General features: G+C 42.6%; 1 protein-coding gene across 1 annotated transcript; it reads left to right on the forward strand.

Moving 5' to 3' along the window:
- Positions 1-845: 845 nt before the first annotated feature.
- On the forward strand, positions 846-20,759 carry SEC61A1 (SEC61 translocon alpha 1 subunit). The gene is made up of 12 exons (XM_030205593.1): positions 846-977; positions 2,837-2,904; positions 4,364-4,429; positions 4,511-4,589; positions 6,549-6,680; positions 12,173-12,282; positions 12,730-12,883; positions 13,395-13,555; positions 15,101-15,298; positions 15,638-15,829; positions 17,655-17,731; positions 18,478-20,759. The coding sequence occupies exons 1-12, from the start codon at positions 971-973 to the stop codon at positions 18,662-18,664; spliced, it is 1,431 nt and encodes a 476-aa protein (XP_030061453.1). The 5' UTR covers positions 846-970; the 3' UTR covers positions 18,665-20,759.
- The last annotated feature ends 422 nt before the right edge of the window (positions 20,760-21,181 follow it).

Below are 21,181 nucleotides of genomic sequence, written 5' to 3' on the forward strand. Positions count from 1 at the left end.
AGAAGTAGCCTAATGGTTAGCGCAGTGAGCTGAAATCCTGGAGAACTGGGTTCAATTCCCACTAACTATAGCCAAGTCATTTAACCCTCCATTGCCCCAGGTACAAAACACACCTTTGATTGTGAGCTCACCAGGGACAGAGAAAGGTACCTGCATATAGGGCCATATTCTAAAGGCACCTTAAATGTAGATGTGTCAGAATAACACACTAGATGCTATTCTAGAAACCATGTCTACAAGAAACAGAAACGAAAATTTTCAGGCTGCACACCTCTAGTACATAGTACATAGCACACAGCTTTTCTATATTATTGGAGGTGGGGGGTACTAAATTCAAGGAAATTACCTCTCCCTGGATAAAGTCAAAGAGTTTGCTCAATTTTGGGGGTGCTCAAACACCTACAGCACCCACAGAGCTGGCATCCCTATGCCCTAGTATACTATAGCTCCATAGGAGTCAACTTTTCAAAATCAATGGGGGTGCTAAGCCTAATGGAAATAACCCCTCTCTGAGTAAATACACGGAATTTTCTCATGTTGGGACACAGCCGGCTCCTGCAGTTTCCTGCAACGTAAAAGCTCCCGCACTTTATTTTTTTTTTCTAAGCTTCCTCTCTACCCCTTCCCACTGTTCCCAGTCCCACTCCCTAACCTACTACACTGCCCAAGTGAAGTCGCCAACTGCGCATGCTCCCAACCGCCTCCCCCACCCCACCAACCCCGGGCAGAGCCGCGCGTGGCAGGAAGCGGAAGAGAGGGGGCGGAGTCGATCGGCGGACAGCGCTAGGGGGAGCTCTGCGATTGGACGGCAGCTGACGGTGACGCGTGGCTGCGGCGGCCGCGAGCGGTGACGTGTCTTTACAGCGAAAGAGGTTGGTGGTGCTGGCAGCGGCGGCCGGTGTGAGAGTCAGTCAGTGCCGGAAATTCGGGGAGCAGAGCCGAGGGGAGGCGAACAACGAGCGGAGCGGCCATGGGGAGTGAGTACGGGCAGCGGGAGGAACGCCTGAGGCTGAATGAGGCGGCTGGAGAGGTGGAGGACGGGTCGTGTCAGGCCTTTCTCGTGCCCCCCATGTCCCCCTCCGCGGTTACCATAGAAACCTGTTGGTCCGGGGTATTTGGGGGCCGCTCGCTGTGCTGTGTTGGCGCTGCTCTCCACCCTCCCTCCATTCGTTCTCCGGTCAGGTCATTGGAGCGACCCATGGTCTGAGCTCATCCAAAAGGCTTTACCGGGCCTGACATCCCCGAGGAAGCGCCGGTCCTACTGGCTTATTATTTCTAATCAGCAAACGAATAGGAGGAAGTATTTTGAACCAATAGTTAAGCACAGGAACTCGTTACCAGAAGACGTATCAGTGGTTAGTGTATCTGGGTTTTAAAAAAGATTTGGACAAGTTCCTGGAGGAAAAGTCCGTAACCTGCTATTGAGATAGAAATGGGGGAAGCAGTATACAGGTCTAGATGGACCATTGTTTTGACCCAGTAGGGCTATTCTTACGTTCTCCTGTAGTTCCTTCTGCCTCAAGGGTAGAGAATGACACAGGGATGGGGACAGAGCCCGTGGGAACGGGGATGAACTTTATCCCCCCCGTGTCATTCTCTACTTTGAAGCCTATTAATGAACTGGACTGTTATTTATGTTTGAGTAATGCAGACAATCAATATTTTGACGTTTTGGAAAAACAAGCAAACATGCTGGACATAACTGGTAACATTTGCATGGGAAGTCCTTTACATTCCTGCAACCAGGACATCTTCTATTGCAGGAAGGACTGTGGAAGTTAGGAGAGCTAGACCGAGTCCTGAGATTGCTGATGACTTAGTCCTCTTTAGATTTAAAAAAATCATTACTGTGCTTTATAGGGGGCATATTTCTCCTCCACTAGAGCATACAGAACGGGTTGTACTTTGTACCCCTAGACATTTTAACAGGGTGGGTTAGGATTCCTTGGGGTAGTAGAAGTCAGCTATTGTTGGGATTGGAAGATTAGAGGGTGGTGGGGGTTATTATAGTTGCTTGTTATTGCTTTCTATTTGTGCTAGTAGATGTATGCAGTTATGGACAGATGTATGTAAAATATTGTAGACTGCATTCAGTCTAGTCCAGACAATAACATTTCAGGACACTTATAATGAATCTGGTTAATTGACAGCTTTAGGAAGGGAAATGGGACTTGATATACCGCCTTTTTGAGGTTTTTGCAATTACATTCAAAACGGTTTACATATATTCGGGAACTTATTTTGTACCAGGGGCAATGGAGGGTTAAGTGACTTGCCCAGAGTCACAAGGAGCTGCAGTGGGAATCAAACTCAGTTCCCCAGGATCAAAGTCCACTGCACTAACCACTAGGCTACTCCTCCACTCTTGCCTTAATGGACTGTTGGTCTGACCAGGCTTACACCACTTAAAGCAACAAAGCTATGAGTAGGGGAACAAGGCTTTAACAGTGAAAAGCACCTTCAGAAAGGTATCTTTTCAGGTGTCACTTCTTAATGGCTTGTGCTTGACTTGCAGGGATCACATTTGGTGTTCCTTTTTAAGATTAAACATATTGACATTTTTCTAAGATAATCTGATACAGTGCACAGTCTTTCAAGATAATATGGAATTCAGAATCCAAATCCTGTGCACTTAAGTTCCCATTTCAGTAGGGTTTTCTGTTATCTTTTGAAGGAGTGCTTACTGATTGTTTAAAAGTGCAAATGGGGTATGAGGGCTTTTTTTTTTTTACGAGTTTGTGCTTTAAGGCTTGTGGTAAAAGTTGTGGTAGGCTTTTTAAAAACTCTACATGTTTTGCATTTGCAGTTCTCATTTGCTTTCCTTGTTATTTCACAGTTAAGTTTCTTGAAGTAATCAAGCCCTTCTGTGCGATTTTACCTGAAATCCAGAAGCCGGAGAGGAAGGTAAGTTATTCAGATGTCCTTCACAGGCGTGCAGTCATTAAGGCTGAAAAGCCTTTGTTGATAAGAGAGCTATGTGCAGTTTGGAATCTACTCACTAAAGAGCCTTTTACTAAACCTGTTTTTCTCCTATATCTTGTGGCAATAATACGTGGTCTTTGGTAGAACAGTGCTGCGTTAACCTAACAGGAAATATAACTTTTTGAAGTAAGTTAGGGTCCTACATTAACCCTTGCAAATCACCAAATGTTTAACAATCAGAATTACACATAACTACTCAAATGATAATTTCCCCAAGGCTTGCAAGAAAATAGCACAGTAATACTTGTGTACAGTATAAGGGTACTTTGGGATTCAGTGTACCCCAAAATATACACCATTACTATCTGATAACACTTCATACATAAGAAGTCCCAGGATATATCTGAAGAATTCTACCTAAACTTCATTTCCCCAGGGGAAGGGGACTGGGCCTTAGCTCTTATAGATCACTTTTTGATTAACACTGTATCACGGGTTGTGGTAGTGTATTTGATGCCACTGAATATACATATTAAAGTTCCAGTGTCTGTGTTTAAGCTTTTGTTGCTGTGACAGGTGAAATCAATAAGAGAATGCTAATTGATAAAAGAGTATTTTGCATTTAAAAACTAACAGAATTTTGCAAACAGATTTTTAAGAAACCTGTTACTCTACATCTTGAGACTAAACTTTCTGGTTTTTTTTAGATATATTTAACGCTTTTTCTGACCTTTTTTTGATTAGTAGCTTATTTCTTACTTTATATAAGATCTGTTTTTTCAAGAAATAGTTTGCTCTTGGTTTTTCTCTTTCATGTCAGAAACGATCTTAAGAAAATAAGAGTTTTTTCTTGGTATCCCGCTGACATAGTGCAGATAGTTTGAAAGGGGGTAGCCTAAAAATGACATACTCTGTTCATCAGTTTGTGATTTTACTACAAGATTGTTTAATACATAAGTCAGGATATAGGATATGGGTGGTGATGGTTTTGTTCTACGACTTTGAATCTGAAAGCATCAGATGTAGCTTATGAAATTGAAATTTAATATTTTTAGCCCGCCCTTGTCCAGGGTGGGGTACAAAAGGAACAAACATCATTAAAAATCAAATACAAAAAATAACAATACACAGTTCCATCGAGGAGTCTAATACTTGTCTGATATAACAAGAAGTCCTTCAAGTCTTTCTTGAAGTTAGGGAAGTCGCTGTTTTGAGCCACAAGGTCGATCTGTTCCATTCAATAAGCCCACGCACGGAAAAAGTACCAGACTGTGTAACCGCCAATTGAAGATGTTGAAATGTGGGAGCAGCAAGTTCACGTTTGTGCTGAGATCTCAAAGATCTTATGAGGAGGGGAACAACCAATGATACAGGTTATCTGCTAGCTCTGGTATTTAATATGCAAGCAGCTGCTATAACTTTTTTTTTTCATGCTCTTTAGATCCAATTTAAGGAAAAAGTACTATGGACTGCCATCACGCTCTTTATCTTCTTAGTATGTTGTCAGGTAAGTGCAGATGTATTGGCTTTTTTTTGTGTGGAAGAAAAAAATGCTGTTTTTAACATTTGACATTGGTTGGACTTCCAGATTCCCCTCTTTGGGATCATGTCCTCAGACTCTGCAGATCCCTTCTACTGGATGAGAGTGATTCTGGCATCAAACAGAGGTTAGTGCAAATATCTCTGTTATTGCAGATCCATTTTTTCTTTAGAAGGTTTGATTGTTTTCTCATTAAGTTCTACTTCTAAACTGATTCTTGCCTCTAATTTACTGCCCTTCTTCCTCTTCAAAATTTGATCCCAAAGTTTGAAGCATTTTTTTCCCCATAGACACAAAGAGGAGCACTTTCAAAAAGAATGTCCAAGTCAGAATTGGGTCATTCCGCTCATAACAACCAAAAAAAAAAAAGTCCATCTCAGTCATTTTTGAACAAGAAAAACATTGAGGTTTCCTGGTTGAAAATACATGTGTCCAAAATGAACAGCCATTTTCCAAAACTAAAACATCTAAATGATGAATTGCAAAGAAACAGGGAAAAAGATGTCTGCCTAGCAGCATTTGTACAAAGATGTAGAACAGAGCAGCAGACTAGTGGTCAGTGCAGTAGACTTTAAACCGGGGCACTGTTACTGCCAAAGCACAGCTCTGTTTTTAAACAGTGTGAGAGGTCTGCGCAGTCCCTCTATTCGGTTCTTCTTTTTAGTTATTTGTCAAGGCCATTGGCCTGTTCTGACATCCCTTCTCAACAGTAACAGCACCCAGATTCATATTCCACTGCAATTTTAAATGGTGAGCCCTCCAGAGATGGAAATACTCACTGTATCTGAATGTGCACTACCTCAATAGCCCTCAGGCTTGTAGGTATATCTGGTTCTTAAGGGTTCACAGTTTAAAGGTAAAAAAAAAAAGAGTTGAAATGGGATTTGAATCTGAATCCCCTGGTTTACAGTCCACTGCACTGACCAGGCTACACTTCAGACCTTGCTGCTGTGTTCAGAAGTCCCATAATAGCTAATGTTGTCAGGGAACCTAGCTTTCCTTTCCTGTGTCACTTTCAGGGGTGAGGGAGGGGGATAGTAACCACTTTAGGATTCATGAGGGGTCATGCCTTAATTCCTCCAGTGGTCAGCTGTTTAATCTAGAGTGCCTTTATGTACCAGGAATCTGATCAAAACAGGTCTAAATAAAAACATCCTTTTTTTTTTTAGACTTTGCTGTTTCTTCTCATTCGATTATCATTGTTAGGATGTCCTAATTTTGGGCCCTCCCTACTCATGCCCACAACACACTCCCTTATGATTTGGATGCACTGCAGTATAGGACGTCCAAATTCTGCCATTCTAGAATCGCAATTTGGATGTCTTGGGCTTGGAGGGGAGGAGGGGTTGGTGCTGTTTTTTGGGTTTAGCATTGGCTGAAACCAAACAGCAAATTTTGGCTGCTGATTGGTTTTGGTCAGTTTCTGTTCAACTCCTTCAAGAAGTTCTTAGGCTTTTAGTGAAATATTTACTTGCTAAAAGATGTCACCTTAGTTAGGGATTTTAGGCATGCACACATGGGTAAGGATACACTAAACAATCGTCTAGCACTAGATTGTAGGCTTTATAGAGCAGGAGGTCTTTGTGTCTATATAGCGCTGCATATGTAATGGTGGTAGTAATATTTATAAATCATTTTTTGAAGAGAAATGATATTCTGTTTCCATTCATATCCATATTCCTTAGCGTCCCTCCGGACCGGACCAGGATTGGACTGATGGGTTGTGCTCGCCTACCAGCAGGTGGAGACTGAGAAAATACTAATACTGGTCCGGTCCGGAGGGACTAAAGGAAAGCAAATTAGCAGGTAAGATCTAATTTCTCCTTAGTTTATTAGGGCAAGTATTTAACACTATTAAAGCATACTGGACCCAGTATGCTTGATGTCCCTTAGAACACTGGCTCTCAGACTGCAATGACTTCTCAGTGAAAAAAAGTGCATGCATCTTCCTTGAACAATCTCTATTCCAGCAAGGAGCTATTAGCCTGGGATTGGTGATATATAGAGATGGTTCACATATTGAGTTGCTGCAGTTGTAAAGTTTTTGGATTTACAGTGCAGTAATTTTTGTCTTTATCTTTAATAGGTACCTTGATGGAGCTGGGTATTTCACCCATTGTCACGTCAGGCCTCATCATGCAGCTTCTGGCTGGTGCTAAGATCATTGAAGTTGGAGATACTCCCAAAGATAGAGCTTTGTTCAATGGGGCTCAGAAATGTAAGTAGTGGACCATTCGGCGCCATAAATTGGTCATTAATCTCCCTACAGTCATTTAGTGCTTGAACTGAGTGAAGGCACCAAGAGAGAGCTTTCGGGGTGTTACTTCAAGAGCTGCTCCATTTCATCGTGCCTCTTTCAAAATGAAAATGGGGATCTTCTTATTTATGGTGCTGGGCTGAATGACATAAAAAAATAACAAGAAGAGACTGAGTGCCATCCTTGGTGTTTAGAAAATGTTTTAACATGTAAGTTTGATTTTGATCACTAATGATTGGTCAAAAGTTGGTATTTGTCCCTTTAAAGGCCTCTTCCCTTTCATTGCTTCTTGTAAATTTTGCATCATTCAAAGAAACCTTGGATTGTCGTTCTGTTTTCTGTGCATTTTTGGATTTATTTATTTATTTGCTGCATTTGTACCCCACATAATCCCACCTATTTGCAGGCTCAATGTGGCTTACATTGTATTGCAAAAGATATAATTATAAACAGAGTAAGAGGTTTGTTCTAATTTAACATATTACTATACAAGAATTGAGGAAGATGTCTGTAGAATGATTTACATAACTCATACTAAGAAGCAGTAAAATACGATCAAAAATGATAATATGATATAATCAATTCAGAGGGATCAGTAAGTGGTTGGTTTAGATATAGAATAATCACGTCGTTAAGGAGGATTCTTATTGTAAGTTTCTTCGAACAAGTGCGTTTTTAATAATTTCCTGAAATCTGTCAAGTCCCGTGTTATTTTTATAGTATTCGGTAGTTTATTCCATGCTTTTGTGCAGAGGTATGTGAAGTTAGATGCGTGTAATGATTTTTATTTGAGTCCTGTACAATTAGGATAGTGGAGGTTTAGGAAGGGTATGTGATGAACTTTTGATGTTTCGTGCTGGTAAGTCAATTAGGTCTGACATGTATGAAAGAGCTTCTCCATGTATGATTTTATGGGTTAAGGTGCAAATCTTGAAAGTAATACGATCTTTTAGTGGAAGCCAATGCAATTTTTCTCTGAGGGGTTTGGCGCTCTCATATTTCGCCCTTCCGAATATAAGTCTAGCTGTGGTATTTTGTGCAGTCTGAAGTTTCTTAATGTTTTTTTCTTTACATCCTGCGAAAATGGAGTTACAATAATCCAGGTGGCTCAGTACTAATGATTGCACTAACGTACAGAATACTTCCCTTGGGAAAAAAGGCTTCACTCTTTTTAGTTTCCTTTAATTGGGGCTTCAAAGTTTAGGCTTGAACCAAGAAATTACCCGGATGTGCATGGGGGGAGGGGTAGGGAGGGGAGGGGGAAAGGTGTTTGTGGACACACAACATCAGCTAGTGGTATGGCCATGTGACACCCTTGGTGTGTAATAGTGCTGATGGTGGCAAATAAGTGAGCTAGCTGATGCGCAGGAGTATGCTTTTATGGGGACCACTTGTCCCCGGTGCGAAGGAGCAAATATGGTAGCAGCAGATTCTGTGCTGTCATATGGGAATTTTGAGGAGATGTGCAGTGTGTAGAGCTCGAGAAGTGATTCCAGAAGACAGACTCTGGGAGCTGACTTGTGAATGAACCCAGTAGAGAGAGATGGGTGGAGGAGCAAGCCCAGGAAATAGGGCTGGGGAAACAGGTGGAGGAGCTTGAAGACCTTGAAAATAGGAATTGACAGTGCAATTTACGACTTGGGGTGTTCCCGAGAGACCTGGATATTCAAAATATGAAGCGGTGGTTCGGAAGATTATAGTTAAGCTCTTGGAGAGAGGTCTCCAACACATCAGGATATTAGTGAGATCAAGACTGGCCCCTGTCCCAGAGAGCTCTTAAGTCCAAACTTGCCCAAAGATATAATTGTGTGTTTCCACAATTATAAAAACAACTGATTTGGGCCAAATCAAGAACCGGGGCACAGTCACCTGAGACTACTGGTAGATTTCAGTTTGGTATGATGGCCCATTCAAGAGCTACCCAGAAATTAAGTGTTAGAAAATAAGGGTCGCCAGGTTTTCCTTGCTGAGGCACAATGCCTTTCTGAGGAGGCAATTTCCCTCTGTCTGCTGAGCTGACTATCTCCTTCCTCACTTGCCCCTGTCAGATGAATGCTGTAGGAAAGGGAATGGGACTTGATATACCACCTTTCTGTGGTTTCTGCAACTACATTTAAAGCAGTGTACATAGTATATACAGGTCCTTATTTGTATCTGGGACAGAGATCTGCGAGCAGCAACCCCCAAAGCCAAAGACTTAGAAGATGCTCTCAGCAAATCATAGAGGGCATCAGCCAGAAAAGCCGCCCCTGTCTCAATTCTAGCTACGTCCACATCGATAGAATGAAGATCATCCGAAGTCCTGTCCAGGACTCTCTCTGCCCACCTAAAGCAAGCTCTAGCCACCAAGGAACCACAAATGGCAGCCTGAACTGCCAAGGAAGAAACATCAAAAACTACTCCTGAGCAGAGAATCTAGTCTTCTGTCCTGAACATCCCGAAGAGCCGTGCCTCCATCCACGGGAACCGTATTCCGCTTATTAACCGCCGACACCACTGCATCCACGACCGGCACCTTAAGCATAGCTTTATCTGTTTCTGGAATCTGATAGAGCCGAGACATAGATCTAGTCGGACGGAAAGCTGCATCTGGAACCTCCCATTGCGCTTTAATAACATCCCAAATATCCTGATGCATGGGAAAAGTTTTGGGCGCGGATCTAGACCCCTTAATCAAGAAGTCCACCTTACGGGTTTGTGAAACCGGCGTAACATCTTCAAAATTCAAAATAGAGGAGACCATAGAGATGAGCTCCTGCAAGTCATCTTTGTGAAAAATCCTAGCCATGGCGGGATCATCCCCCTGGGCAAAAGCTGCCGCCTCCGGATCTGAGAGGGAAAAATCAGGATCAGTACCGGCATTGTCTTCAAAATCTTCCTCCTCTTCCAGATAGGGCATCTCCTGATCGCGATCGGACCAAAAATCCCCATGGAACACATGTTCCCTAACTTTTTTAGGAGGTGGAGGTGTAGGTGTGACAGCATCTGCTGTCCCAGCTCCTGCATCGCCTCTGTGCATCAAAAACGCCTGGTACATCTGGAGCACAAACTCAGGAGGAAAACCTCCCGCCTGAGTGGCCCCAGAGTGCACCAGAGCTCCTGAATTAAATGTATCAGCATCTGGAAGACCTAGGGCCGCAGGCTGCTGAATACGCGAAGGAGAAGACGGAGTAGGAATTAAAATGGCCGCCGTTCGCGCCAAATTCGCCGGGACGGCCTCCGGAGGCGCGCCTGACTCCTCAGGAGCTGCAGACGAGGACCGCGACGGCGAGGGACCCGATACCGCCAACAGAGAGCCCGACGTCGTAGGCAAAACAGACGAAGACGCTGCTCCTGGCGAGGTACAATATTTACATGCGCCCGTAGAAGAAACCCCCCGACGCTGGCAAACAGCGCATCGTTTAAGTTTCTCCGACATGGCGGGAACGCGCGTGCACGGTTCGCGCCTAAATGCAATTATTATTTAAACCTTAGAAAAAACACTCCGCTCTGCAGTGCTAGTAAGAATAACCTAGCGAAATGAAAACTAAGCACAATACCAAACTAAACTTGTGCTCTATGGTTGGTTCGTTTTTTTTTTTTTTTTTTTTTTTTAAAGAGACACACAAGACTGACACCCCAAAACGTAAACAGAGCTGGCTGCTCGTTAAAACAATGGGGAAAAAACAGAGCTTATATACTTTAATCTGGCTGCCTTTCCCAAAGGTAAGACCTCTTTGCTAACCAAAAGAGGAACCCTTCCCTTAGAGATTTGTAGAATAGAAGGGAGATGGGGAGGAATAGGGGGAGTGACCCGGGGCACCCGAGTATACCCCCCTGAGGCTTAGCTAATCAGCTGACCAAACCTAACCAGCCTCAAAGAATTCCTGTGGCACAGAGAAAGATATAATAATAAAACAACTAGATATTTAGAAAGAGACTAATAGGCTCACTTCCTACCTGCTGGGAGACTGAGAAAATACTGAGGCTAGGGTCACATGACCAGGGCTCTTATTGGCTATCTAGTCAAAGTTTTTTTTCTCAGTCTCCTCCTGCTGGTAGACGTGCACAACCCATCAGTCCAATCCTGGGCCGGTCCGGAGGGATGCTAAGGAATTAAGTGTTAGAAAATAAGGGTCGCCAGGTTTTCCTTGCTGAGGCACAATGCCTTTCTGAGGAGGCAATTTCCCTCTGTCTGCTGAGCTGACTATCTCCTTCCTCACTTGCCCCTGTCAGATGAATGCTGTAGGAAAGGGAATGGGACTTGATATACCACCTTTCTGTGGTTTCTGCAACTACATTTAAAGCAGTGTACATAGTATATACAGGTCCTTATTTGTATCTGGGGCAATGGAGGGTTAAGTGACCTGCCCAGAGTCACAAGGAACTGCAGTGGGGATCGAACCCAGTTCCCCAGGATCAAGGTCCATTGCACTAACCACTGTGTAGCATCACAAACATTGCCAAAGGCATTCTTTTCTTGCAGTGATACAGATTAGGGTTAGGAAGTGCTCACGGAACCTGAAGGTGCTGATGAAGCAGTTCCCCACCCCACCATATTTAGTTATGTATGTATTTAGTTGTTAATTATTCTCAAGCTGCAGAAAGTTTTCAAACATCACAAGCCTAATCTGGCTTTAAAGGCACCTTGTGTAGAGGGGCAGAGAGCCAGATCTGCAGGCTATTCCTGCTGTTGCTGCCCTAACTAGAAGGGAGGGGAGGAGAAGCTGTAACATGCATGTGATACCACCTGTTGAAATGGTAGAGTACTGGAGCTGTGCTATGACTTAGGGGAGATATGTAGCCTTCATGAAATTGGGTGGTTTAAATTGCTAGTCCAAGGCTAATGAGCATATTCAGTGGCATCTAACGGAATAGTGCCACTGAAAATGTCCAGTAGAGCCCATGGGTGTTCTGGGGGCAGAGTCAGCACTTGGCCGATAGTCACAAGGTAAGCGCATAAATAGGACTGACTTTTTTATGAGGCCCTGTGTTTACATGGCGCCTCGTAGCACGTTAAGTGCTGAATATCACACTTAACCGGCTATGCTATTGCCAGCCCCATATACCCGGAAATTCAATGCTGGAGACCAGATATGACCTGGCATTGAATTTGTGGGGATAACTCCAGCAATGGTTGTCAAAACGCTGGTCACCACCCATTGACTACGGGGGCCCATGGTGAGAATACTTGATTTTCCTACTTTTGAAGAACCCTAATTTAGCTGGAAAATAACACCTACTTCTAAGGTGAAACATTTGTGTTCTGTGTCGTTTATCCATTCACATTCATATTAGAAATGAACTTTGCAGGTTTACCAGAAATACACAGAGCAATATTGCTTGCCAGACACCACTTTGGGCTGCTGCGTTTCTTTTGCAGGAGCATTGACAATCCCTTTTGGTGCATCTGAGTTTGAGTGTAGGGTCTTCCTATTGTGAGTGTTAACATGTCACTGTTCTTCATTCTACAGTGTTTGGGATGATTATCACCATCGGTCAGGCTATTGTGTATGTAATGACAGGAATGTACGGAGACCCCTCCGAGATGGGTGCCGGTATTTGCCTTCTCATCACCATTCAGGTACTTTTGGGCAGTGGATTGGGCCTGGGCTTTCTCACTTGTGAATACATCTGACTTCTCCTTCACTTTCAAATTAAAATTGACTTTATTAGTTGTTTGTCAAATGGTTAGAAGAAAACACTGCATTGCAGTAATATATGGCATCTGTCTATTGAAATATGTTCTCTGTCTGGTAAAATTATTGGAGAGTGCCTTGTGTGATTGAGTAAAGGATTCTTTTGGCACAGGAGGGGTTAGATGAGGTCAGAACAGGTTCAGTGATGCGTTTAGATACATTTTGTTCTTAAATTGTACAGCGCTGCGTAACCCTAGTAGCGCTCTAGAAATGTTAAGTAGTAGTAGGTTATAGGTACTACATTTCATTATTCACCTTAATGGCTCTTGTGTGGTTTTCGTTTTCTGTTCTGCAAATGTGTTTTTCCATTCAGTATTTTTCTCTTTTTGTAGCTTTTTGTTGCTGGTTTGATTGTTCTGCTTCTGGATGAACTCCTGCAGAAGGGGTATGGCCTGGGCTCTGGTATCTCTCTCTTCATTGCCACCAACATCTGTGAGACCATTGTGTGGAAGGCATTTAGCCCCACCACTGTCAACACTGGTAGAGGTAAAATATGCCCGTTTCCTGTCCTGTACAATTTCACCGAGGCACATGAAGATGAAAGTGATTCTCCTTTTTGCACCCTTCATAGAAATATGACTTATTGGGGTGAAAGGCAAATTATTTTATTTATTATTATTTATTGCATTTGTATCCCACATTATCCCACCCATTTGGTTTAATAGCCTTCCAAAAAAAATCAGATTTGTTTTGGCACCTGTTACCAGTGGGTGAACTGTATTTCTGCCTCACTATACCTGTTTAAAAAAAAAAAAAAGGAGAGAAAGTATTTGGCACAATTTAAACAGACCTGTTTTGGTGCCTTAAATCATCATACTAAGTATTACATTTTATTTTCCAGGTATATTTTCAACTTGGCACTTGTTTAAAGCAAAAATACTGTATATTTTAGTTTGTCTTGTGAAGCAGCCGCTGTCTCAATGAATATGGTGTGGGTCTTCTGTCATTTCCAACATTTTGATTCACCTGCAGATTTTCCCTCTGTCCTTTCCTTTAGGCACAGAGTTTGAAGGAGCCATTATTGCCCTGTTTCATCTTCTGGCTACACGTAGTGACAAAGTCCGAGCCCTCCGTGAGGCCTTCTACCGTCAGAACCTGCCCAACCTCATGAATCTGATTGCCACCATTTTTGTCTTTGCCGTTGTTATATACTTCCAGGTCAGTCAACTTTAAAGCCTGAATCTGATTAGCCTCTGTAGCTCAGTCTGCACATTTCGGATTAGGGGTTCAAATTGGGATCCCCTGTTTAGTCGGCCAGTTGGGTTTGAGTGCACCAAGGAGAGAAGAAATGGTTGCTGTCACAGTGGTGGTCTTTACCGGCTCACTAGTGGCACTGAAGGTGCGCCTCCGGTGATTCTTCTCCATTTTTGGAGTTAGCGACAGTCAACAGTACCATCTAAGCAGTCTATCTGTAGGAGAGATGGGGATGGCAGAAGCTGAGGAAATGGGGGGGGGGGGGGGGGGGGGGGAGGAAGTTGGCTTAAAATCATACTGTCTGAATTCTCATATGCAGTTCTTCAAATAAGTCAATATACTCAGCAGATGGTTTAGTGTCTTTACTGTAGCATCAGTATGTTTATTGTCTTTCTTGAAGGTTAGTTGAGGCTTAAATTTGCAGATAACACAAAACTATTCAAAGTTGTCAAAACATATGCAGACTGAAAAATTTCAGGAAGACCTTAGGAAACTGGAAGACTGGGCATCCAAATGGCAGATGAAATTTAATGTGGACAAATGCAAAGTGATGCACATTGGGAAGAATAATCCAAATTATAGTTACCTGATGCTAGGATCCACCTTAGGAGTCAGCACCCAAGAAAAAGATCTAAGCGTTACTGTAATCCTCTGCCCAGTGTGCGGCAGCGGACAAAAAAGCAAACGCCAGGAATTATTAAGAAAGGGATGGTAAATAAGACCAAGAATGCTATAAGGACTTGTCACTCCATGGTGTAACTTCACCTTGAGTACTGCATTCAGTTCTGGTCGCAGTATCTCAAAGATATAGCGGAATTAGGAAAGGTTTAAAGAAAAGTGACCAAAATGATAAATAGGATGGAACTCCTCTCATATGAGGTTAGGGCTCTTCAGCTTGGCAAAGAGACAGGTGAGGGAGGATATGATTGAGGTTTAAAAAGTCCTGAGTGGTGTAGAAGGGGTAAAAGTGAATTGATTTTTCTTTCTTTCAAAAAGAACAAAGACTAGAGGACACTCGATGAAACTACGTGGAAATACTTTTAAAACAAGGGGAAATATTTTTTCACTCCAAGAATAGTTAAGCTCTGGAACTCGCTGCCAGAGGATGTTGTAACAGCGACTAGCGTATCTTTGTTTTAAAAAAAGATTTGGACAAGTTCCTGGCGGAGAAAAGTTCATAGTCTGCTATTGAGGTAGATATGGGGGAAGCCACTGCTTGCCCTGGGATTGGTAGCATGGAACATTGCTACTGTTTGGGTTTCTGCCAGGTACTAGTAACCTGGATTGGCCACTGTTGGAAGCAGAATACTGGGCTAGATAGACTGTTGGTCTGACCCAGTGTAGCTATTCTTTTGAGGCTGTATTTATTGAGGTTGACAGTTTGAATTTGCTCAGAAATGTACTCTCATCTAAGGCTGGAAATGTCCTAGTTTAAGTTCAATTAATCAAATATATAACAAAAAATTGTGGAGTTTTATGGGGTATTTATACATTTAAACTTCATTTCAGGGCTTCAGAGTTGACCTCCCTATCAAGTCAGCCCGATACCGTGGCCAGTACAACACGTATCCCATCAAGCTCTTCTACACTTCAAACATTCCCATCATCCTTCAGTCTGCCCTGGTGTCCAATCTGTACGTCATCTCACAGATGCTGTCTGCCCGTTTCAGTGGCAACTTGCTGGTTAATCTGCTGGGCACCTGGTCTGTAAGTATAGCAAGAGACTCTGTTGTTGCACCTCACAGTGGTGGAATTGGGCAACAGAGCCTGTAATACCCTGGGGTCTTTTAACACCTTGTGGTGAAGCTGTGCAATATTTCCAGTAGTGATGCCCATCAGAATTTGAAATTTTCTTTTTTATTACACTGTGTCCGATTTGATGGTTCAATAGCGAGGGTAGAAGGAGTTGGGTTTTTGATAATTTTAGAGGTTTCTGTAGTCTTAATACTGTTTGTGGCTCCCCCTTTCCACACAAGTGGATGGTCATAAGAAAGGGGCTACCTTATGAGAAACATTCTGTGTAACTAACATTTGGGTTTGTTTTAGGATACGTCTGCTGGAGGGCCTGCTAGAGCATACCCAGTTGGTGGACTTTGTTACTACCTGTCCCCACCAGAATCTTTTGGATCTGTATTAGATGACCCCGTCCATGCGGTTGTCTATATAGTTTTCATGCTGGGCTCCTGTGCATTTTTCTCCAAGACATGGATTGAAGTGTCTGGATCCTCTGCTAAAGATGTAAGTGGTGGTCCTCAAAATCATATAGGACTCAATTCTATAAATGGTGCCCAAATGTGGGCACTGATTAAAATAAAAAAAAAGTAGTGCTAAACATTTTCAGAATTTGCAATCCAGTAGCTAGGTCAGGGTTTCTGCTGTTCAGTTACAAAGGTGCGGCCTGTGGGGAGGACAGAAATGGAGAGTTGGAGGAAGCAAGGAGCAAGAATGGGCAAGACAGAAGGATGAGGGACTGTGGGGGGAAGGGGGTAGGCAAGAGATGCCAATGGAGAGGGGGCTCAAGTCCTTCGTGGCAGCAGTAATAGAAATAAATCTGAACACTAGAGCAAATGTTCTCCTGAAGCTGTATGAGCCATTTTAAGAAACCACTCATATACCAAGTTTTTAAATAGTTAAGAACAAACGGTTTTAAACACACATGCATCAAAATACTCATATTTTCTGATCTGTTCATTCAGTCCTAAAATTGTTTTTCTCTGCATTAATCTGTAAATACAGGGGATTATTTGTATGACTTCTGTGTGAACAAGATGAGGGGCCCTAAAGATGATGGTTTGAAATTTGGCTCATTCTGAAGGAAAACGTTCCTTTTTGTATTTTTATGTTATTATTTTGTAAGGTTAATGATTGTGTGAGTAAAGATCATGTTTCTTTTGCAGTTTTAGTAGTTTTGATGATGTCATTATCTGTGATAGCAGACTGAGGTATTTTGGGATCATTATACTATTCATGATGTAATGTAAGCCACATTGAGCCTGCAAAGAGGTGGGAAAATGTGGGATAAAAATGCAATAAATAAATAAATAAATCCAGATTTCAGGGTAACAGTTGTCCGAAAACCTTTCTGTATCGAGCTGCATGTGGACAGCTCTGTGCTCATTATGCCTTTGTAACAGAAACATGTTGCTTAGCCCTGGTGTACCAGAGATCGGCTTGGGTGGGGTAGATGCAAGTATAGCCGTCTCTTCAATGAAATGTGGCGCTGAGATGGTAGGGGAGAGGCCTAGTCAGGACTAAGGAATCTTAGCACTGAGAGAAAGCGTAGTACGCAGGGAAAGCAATGCAGTCAGTTTGATCTTGCTCTTCCTGTATTGTCGCCTTAGACTCATAGGGGCCCCTATTACTAAAGGGTTGCTGTGCAGCAGCTCAGAACTACAGTGGTCCCAACTCGGCTGCTGACGGTAGTTCTGCCTCGAGCGCGCACCATTTCCGGCACTACAGAAAATAATTCTGTATTTTCTAGTGCAGCGCTAACCCAGTGGTAATCGGTGCTGCCTGGTTACCGTATGAACCCTTCCCGCACCTCAGTGGGTGGCGGTAAGCATGGCCATGATTATTTTTAGGAGATTTTTACCTGCTGCAATATAAAGGGCCCTGGCATGTGGCAAAAATGGCCCTCGCTGCTACTGCAAGGCCTTTTTTACGGCAGCTTGGTAAAAGATCCCCATAATGCATCTTTACACTTGACTGCTTCGTTCACTCTGTCACTAATGAACTCTAACGCACCACCACTCTATCTCTGAAGCCGGAAACGAACTCTCTATACTTGACTGCTTAATTTACTCTATCATGTATGAACTTTAATGCAATACCACTTTGTATTTCTCATCCCGGAAATGGCGATCGCCACTACGGCATAATGTAAGCCACATTGAGCCTGCAAATAGGTGGGAAAATGTGGGATACAAATGCAACAAATAAATAAATGTAATGAGGAAATAGGAGTGCTTTCTGTTTTCATGTTCCTAAAAACCATCTTTTATTGTTTTTGATTTATTAACATTCTGTGTTTTGCAAAATAATTTTTCTCTTGTTTGAATTTTAGGTAGCTAAACAGCTAAAAGAGCAGCAAATGGTAATGAGAGGCCATCGGGAGACATCCATGGTGCATGAGCTGAACAGGTGCGTATGACAGAGAAAGACATTTGTGTGTTTCAGCTAGTAAATTTTCATTCATCTGTGACTGTGAAAGGGCAAGAATTTATCTCACATTTTCCAAAGAAACTTCAGTTCTATGTGGCTTATACACAATTTATGAAAATATATTACGTTTAATAAATATTAAAAATTCAGGAAATTATAGGCTTAATAGGAATATCAGTGATAGGAATGTTGGCTGTGGAGGAGTGGCCTAGTGGTTAGGGTGGTGGACTTTGGTCCTGGGGAAGTGAGGAACTGAGTTCGATTCCCACTTCAGGCACAGGCAGCCCCTTGTGACTCTGGGCAAGTCACTTAACCCTCCATTGCCCCAGGTACAAATAAGTACCTGTATACAATATGTAAGCCGCATTGAGCCTGCCATGAGTGGGAAAGCGCGGGGTACAAATGTAAAAAAATAAATAATGGAGTAAAGAGCTGCAGTAACAATGTATCAATATTACAGTTGAGAGAATGTTAAGCATTGTGAAGAATGAATTTTTTGAAAAGAGGTTTTTAATGATTTAGAGAAGGATAAATAATTGTATAGCTTATATCAGAATGCCATTCATTTGCACAAGGGAGAAAAATGAAACCTGGCCTTTCTCCCTGTTTGGGAGACTGACTACATAGACAAAGTGAACACGTGGAGTAAAGATGGAACACGTGATATTCATAGTAATAAAGTACTGTATAAGTTAAAAACGTGTTTCCCTTTTCTTCTTTATCAGGTACATCCCCACCGCAGCAGCGTTTGGTGGGCTCTGCATCGGCGCATTATCTGTCCTGGCGGATTTTCTCGGGGCCATCGGCTCTGGAACTGGAATCTTACTGGCAGTGACCATCATCTACCAGTACTTTGAAATTTTTGTAAAGGAGCAGAGTGAAGTGGGAAGCATGGGCGCTCTTCTCTTCTGAAACAGACCTCCTGAGGAGCCAGAGGAAAGCATTCTCAAACTCTCAACGGGGAGGAGGCAGGCAGAGAAAATCGGTTATTCCAGCAACTCCAAGAGGGAGGGCACTGTATCAAGGAGTGATAACAGATCTTTTGACAATAATAGCTACACACAGCATACCCGTTTGTGTAGTTGTTTTGTTAGTATATTTGCATTTTGAAATTCTTGGAAAATGTAACTTTTTTTTTTTTTTTTTTTTAAGAAAAATGTTTAATTTTTTAATGAAGTGGCTTAGGTAGTTGTTTAAATCCCATCCCCAGCTATATTTTCTTGTATTTTCTTTTGGTTAAATTGGGAAGGAGTTTGTTCCCTACTCTCCCCTGGCTGTTCAGTTAAGGCCCATCTTGCAGGAAACATTGTGTGTATTGGTGGGGGGGAGGGAGTTGATTTTGGCTGTAAGCACAAACTGCCTTGACCATGTTCCACTTCTTGTGTTTGGGAGTACTTCTTAAAGTGAAGTTTGAGACTGTTAATGCAAACCCCCATCGCTGCAGCCCTCAGTGTATTGCTCCTTGTCTAAGAAGCTTTTGGCTGCTTCATGTGCTTCTGAATAGGTACCAGTAGGGACTGGCAGACACTTTGCGGCTTAATAATTGTGGGTTTTACTCATCCAGGAAGGGATCTGAAATAAATAAAACCCAGGATTATGGGTTATTTTTCAGCTGACAAGTTTGTAAATAACATTTTGTGGCTTCACTCTGGTCCTGTCAAATGTTCTTCCTGGAAAGATCTCGCCTCTCAGAGATGGGCATCAAAAGGCATCCCTTTACCCATGTGGGGCGAGAAGCAGGTCTTGGTCAGCATTCTTACCGAGCTTTAAAGTTTAAAGTACAGTGACTGTCAGAAGGTGCAGTGCTGATTTGAGATAGAATTCAATGTTTTTCTTTCAGCCTCTTGATCTCAGGTTAGCCCAGGTTCCTCTGGGTTGAAGAGGGATTCTTTCTAGAAGTGAAGATATGAAATTTTTGTAATTGTTTTACTGCTGCCTCAGTTCCCCTTTGTTCTGGTTTTCTTTATAAAGGCCAGGTCTAACCTGGTGGGTGCAAGAAACTCTTGCCTAAAATATTTAAGCTTCATCCCTTTTGTAGTAAGAGATGACTGGGCAGTGACGGAGTGTATGTGGCCTGTATCGGTGGATGGAATAACTGTTCCTTGTCTCTCATACTCCTGAGCCTTTGGTAAGTAAAGTCTTCTGCCACTTCCTGGTGCACTTCTTATACGCTTCCAGTTAAGCAGGTAGATGCCCATAAATGTTTAGCAAATCTGCTTCTACTGGTGTTCATTTTTGGTGGCATTAGTATAAAATTGCTTGAGAAAAACAAAGTTGCACATTTTATTTGGACAAGCTAAACCTATAGTTGTATAGACAGTTACTATAGGAGGCCAAGGACTAAGTCTGTTTCCTGAAGCCAGTGTTGTGCAGAGGGGGAAGAGTTAAGGGACACTGTGTTTCTCCCACTGACTTGTGGTTCTGTGTATAGTGTTGTAACTTTTGCTGCTCTTGAGGTTTGCCGGATCAAAGCTGCATCCTCCCTGACTTGGGCCTATTTTGTTGGGTGCTAACAGCCGATTCCCTGTTCCCATCTGCTTCCACAGTGAATTCCTCTGTAATCATTGTCACTAACTTCCCTAGGGTAGGATATACCTCCAGATGCCACTTTAAAATCTAGGAGCTTTGTTGAAGTGGGAGAAATGTCTGGCTCAGGACTTCAGTGGAATCAAGTACATTTTGTCATTCAGCTGCATTTTATGTTTAGTGTTGTGTTTTTTTAGGGGAATAAAACATATGAAGCCCTTGGTCCTTGCCAGAGAAAAGGCTGAAGAATTTTGATAACCAGCTCACCCTTCCATGGAAATAGTTTTGAGTTTTTTTTGTAAACCACCCTGTACCATATTTTTCACCATTGGCTCTAGAGTTTCTTGTACATACACTTGGTCTATGCATTTGTATTTTGGTGACTTGTGCTGGAAAATTTGTATTCTTGAGCAGTTATGTCCTGAGGCAGGACCTGCTGACCAACCAGTGGATGTTCACAATAAAAGAAATTACAAGTATAGTCCCTGCTTTGCTAATGAATAAAGCTACACCTTTGTACATGAATGAGAGGATGTGAGTATCCTGTGCATACAATTGCAGTACTGGCCTTTGTCTTAGTTTCCTTGTTCTTGCTTTATATAAGTCTCTTCTTCTTGCCTGTGCTGTGTTTGGGTGTATTTGGTATTGTGTTGAAATGTCAGTCCAAAAATTGTTACTGTTGGTAACACATTCGCAGCTTTTAGTATATCTAGCTCAGCGTTTGTTAGAAAGCATTGGTAGCAATGTAGTTTTGCTAGCGTCCCTCCCGACTGGCCTAGACGGATGGCTTATGTAGTCCTACCAGCAGGTGGGTGGAGACTGAGAATTACAGAGGACTGGTGCAGCCTGAAAGTTAGCTGTGCAGGTCCCTCCCACAGTCAGTATTTCTCAGTCTCCCTGCAG

Source organism: Microcaecilia unicolor, chromosome 6 (genome assembly GCF_901765095.1).
Source record: "Microcaecilia unicolor chromosome 6, aMicUni1.1, whole genome shotgun sequence".
Classification (NCBI taxonomy): Eukaryota; Metazoa; Chordata; class Amphibia; order Gymnophiona; family Siphonopidae; genus Microcaecilia; species Microcaecilia unicolor.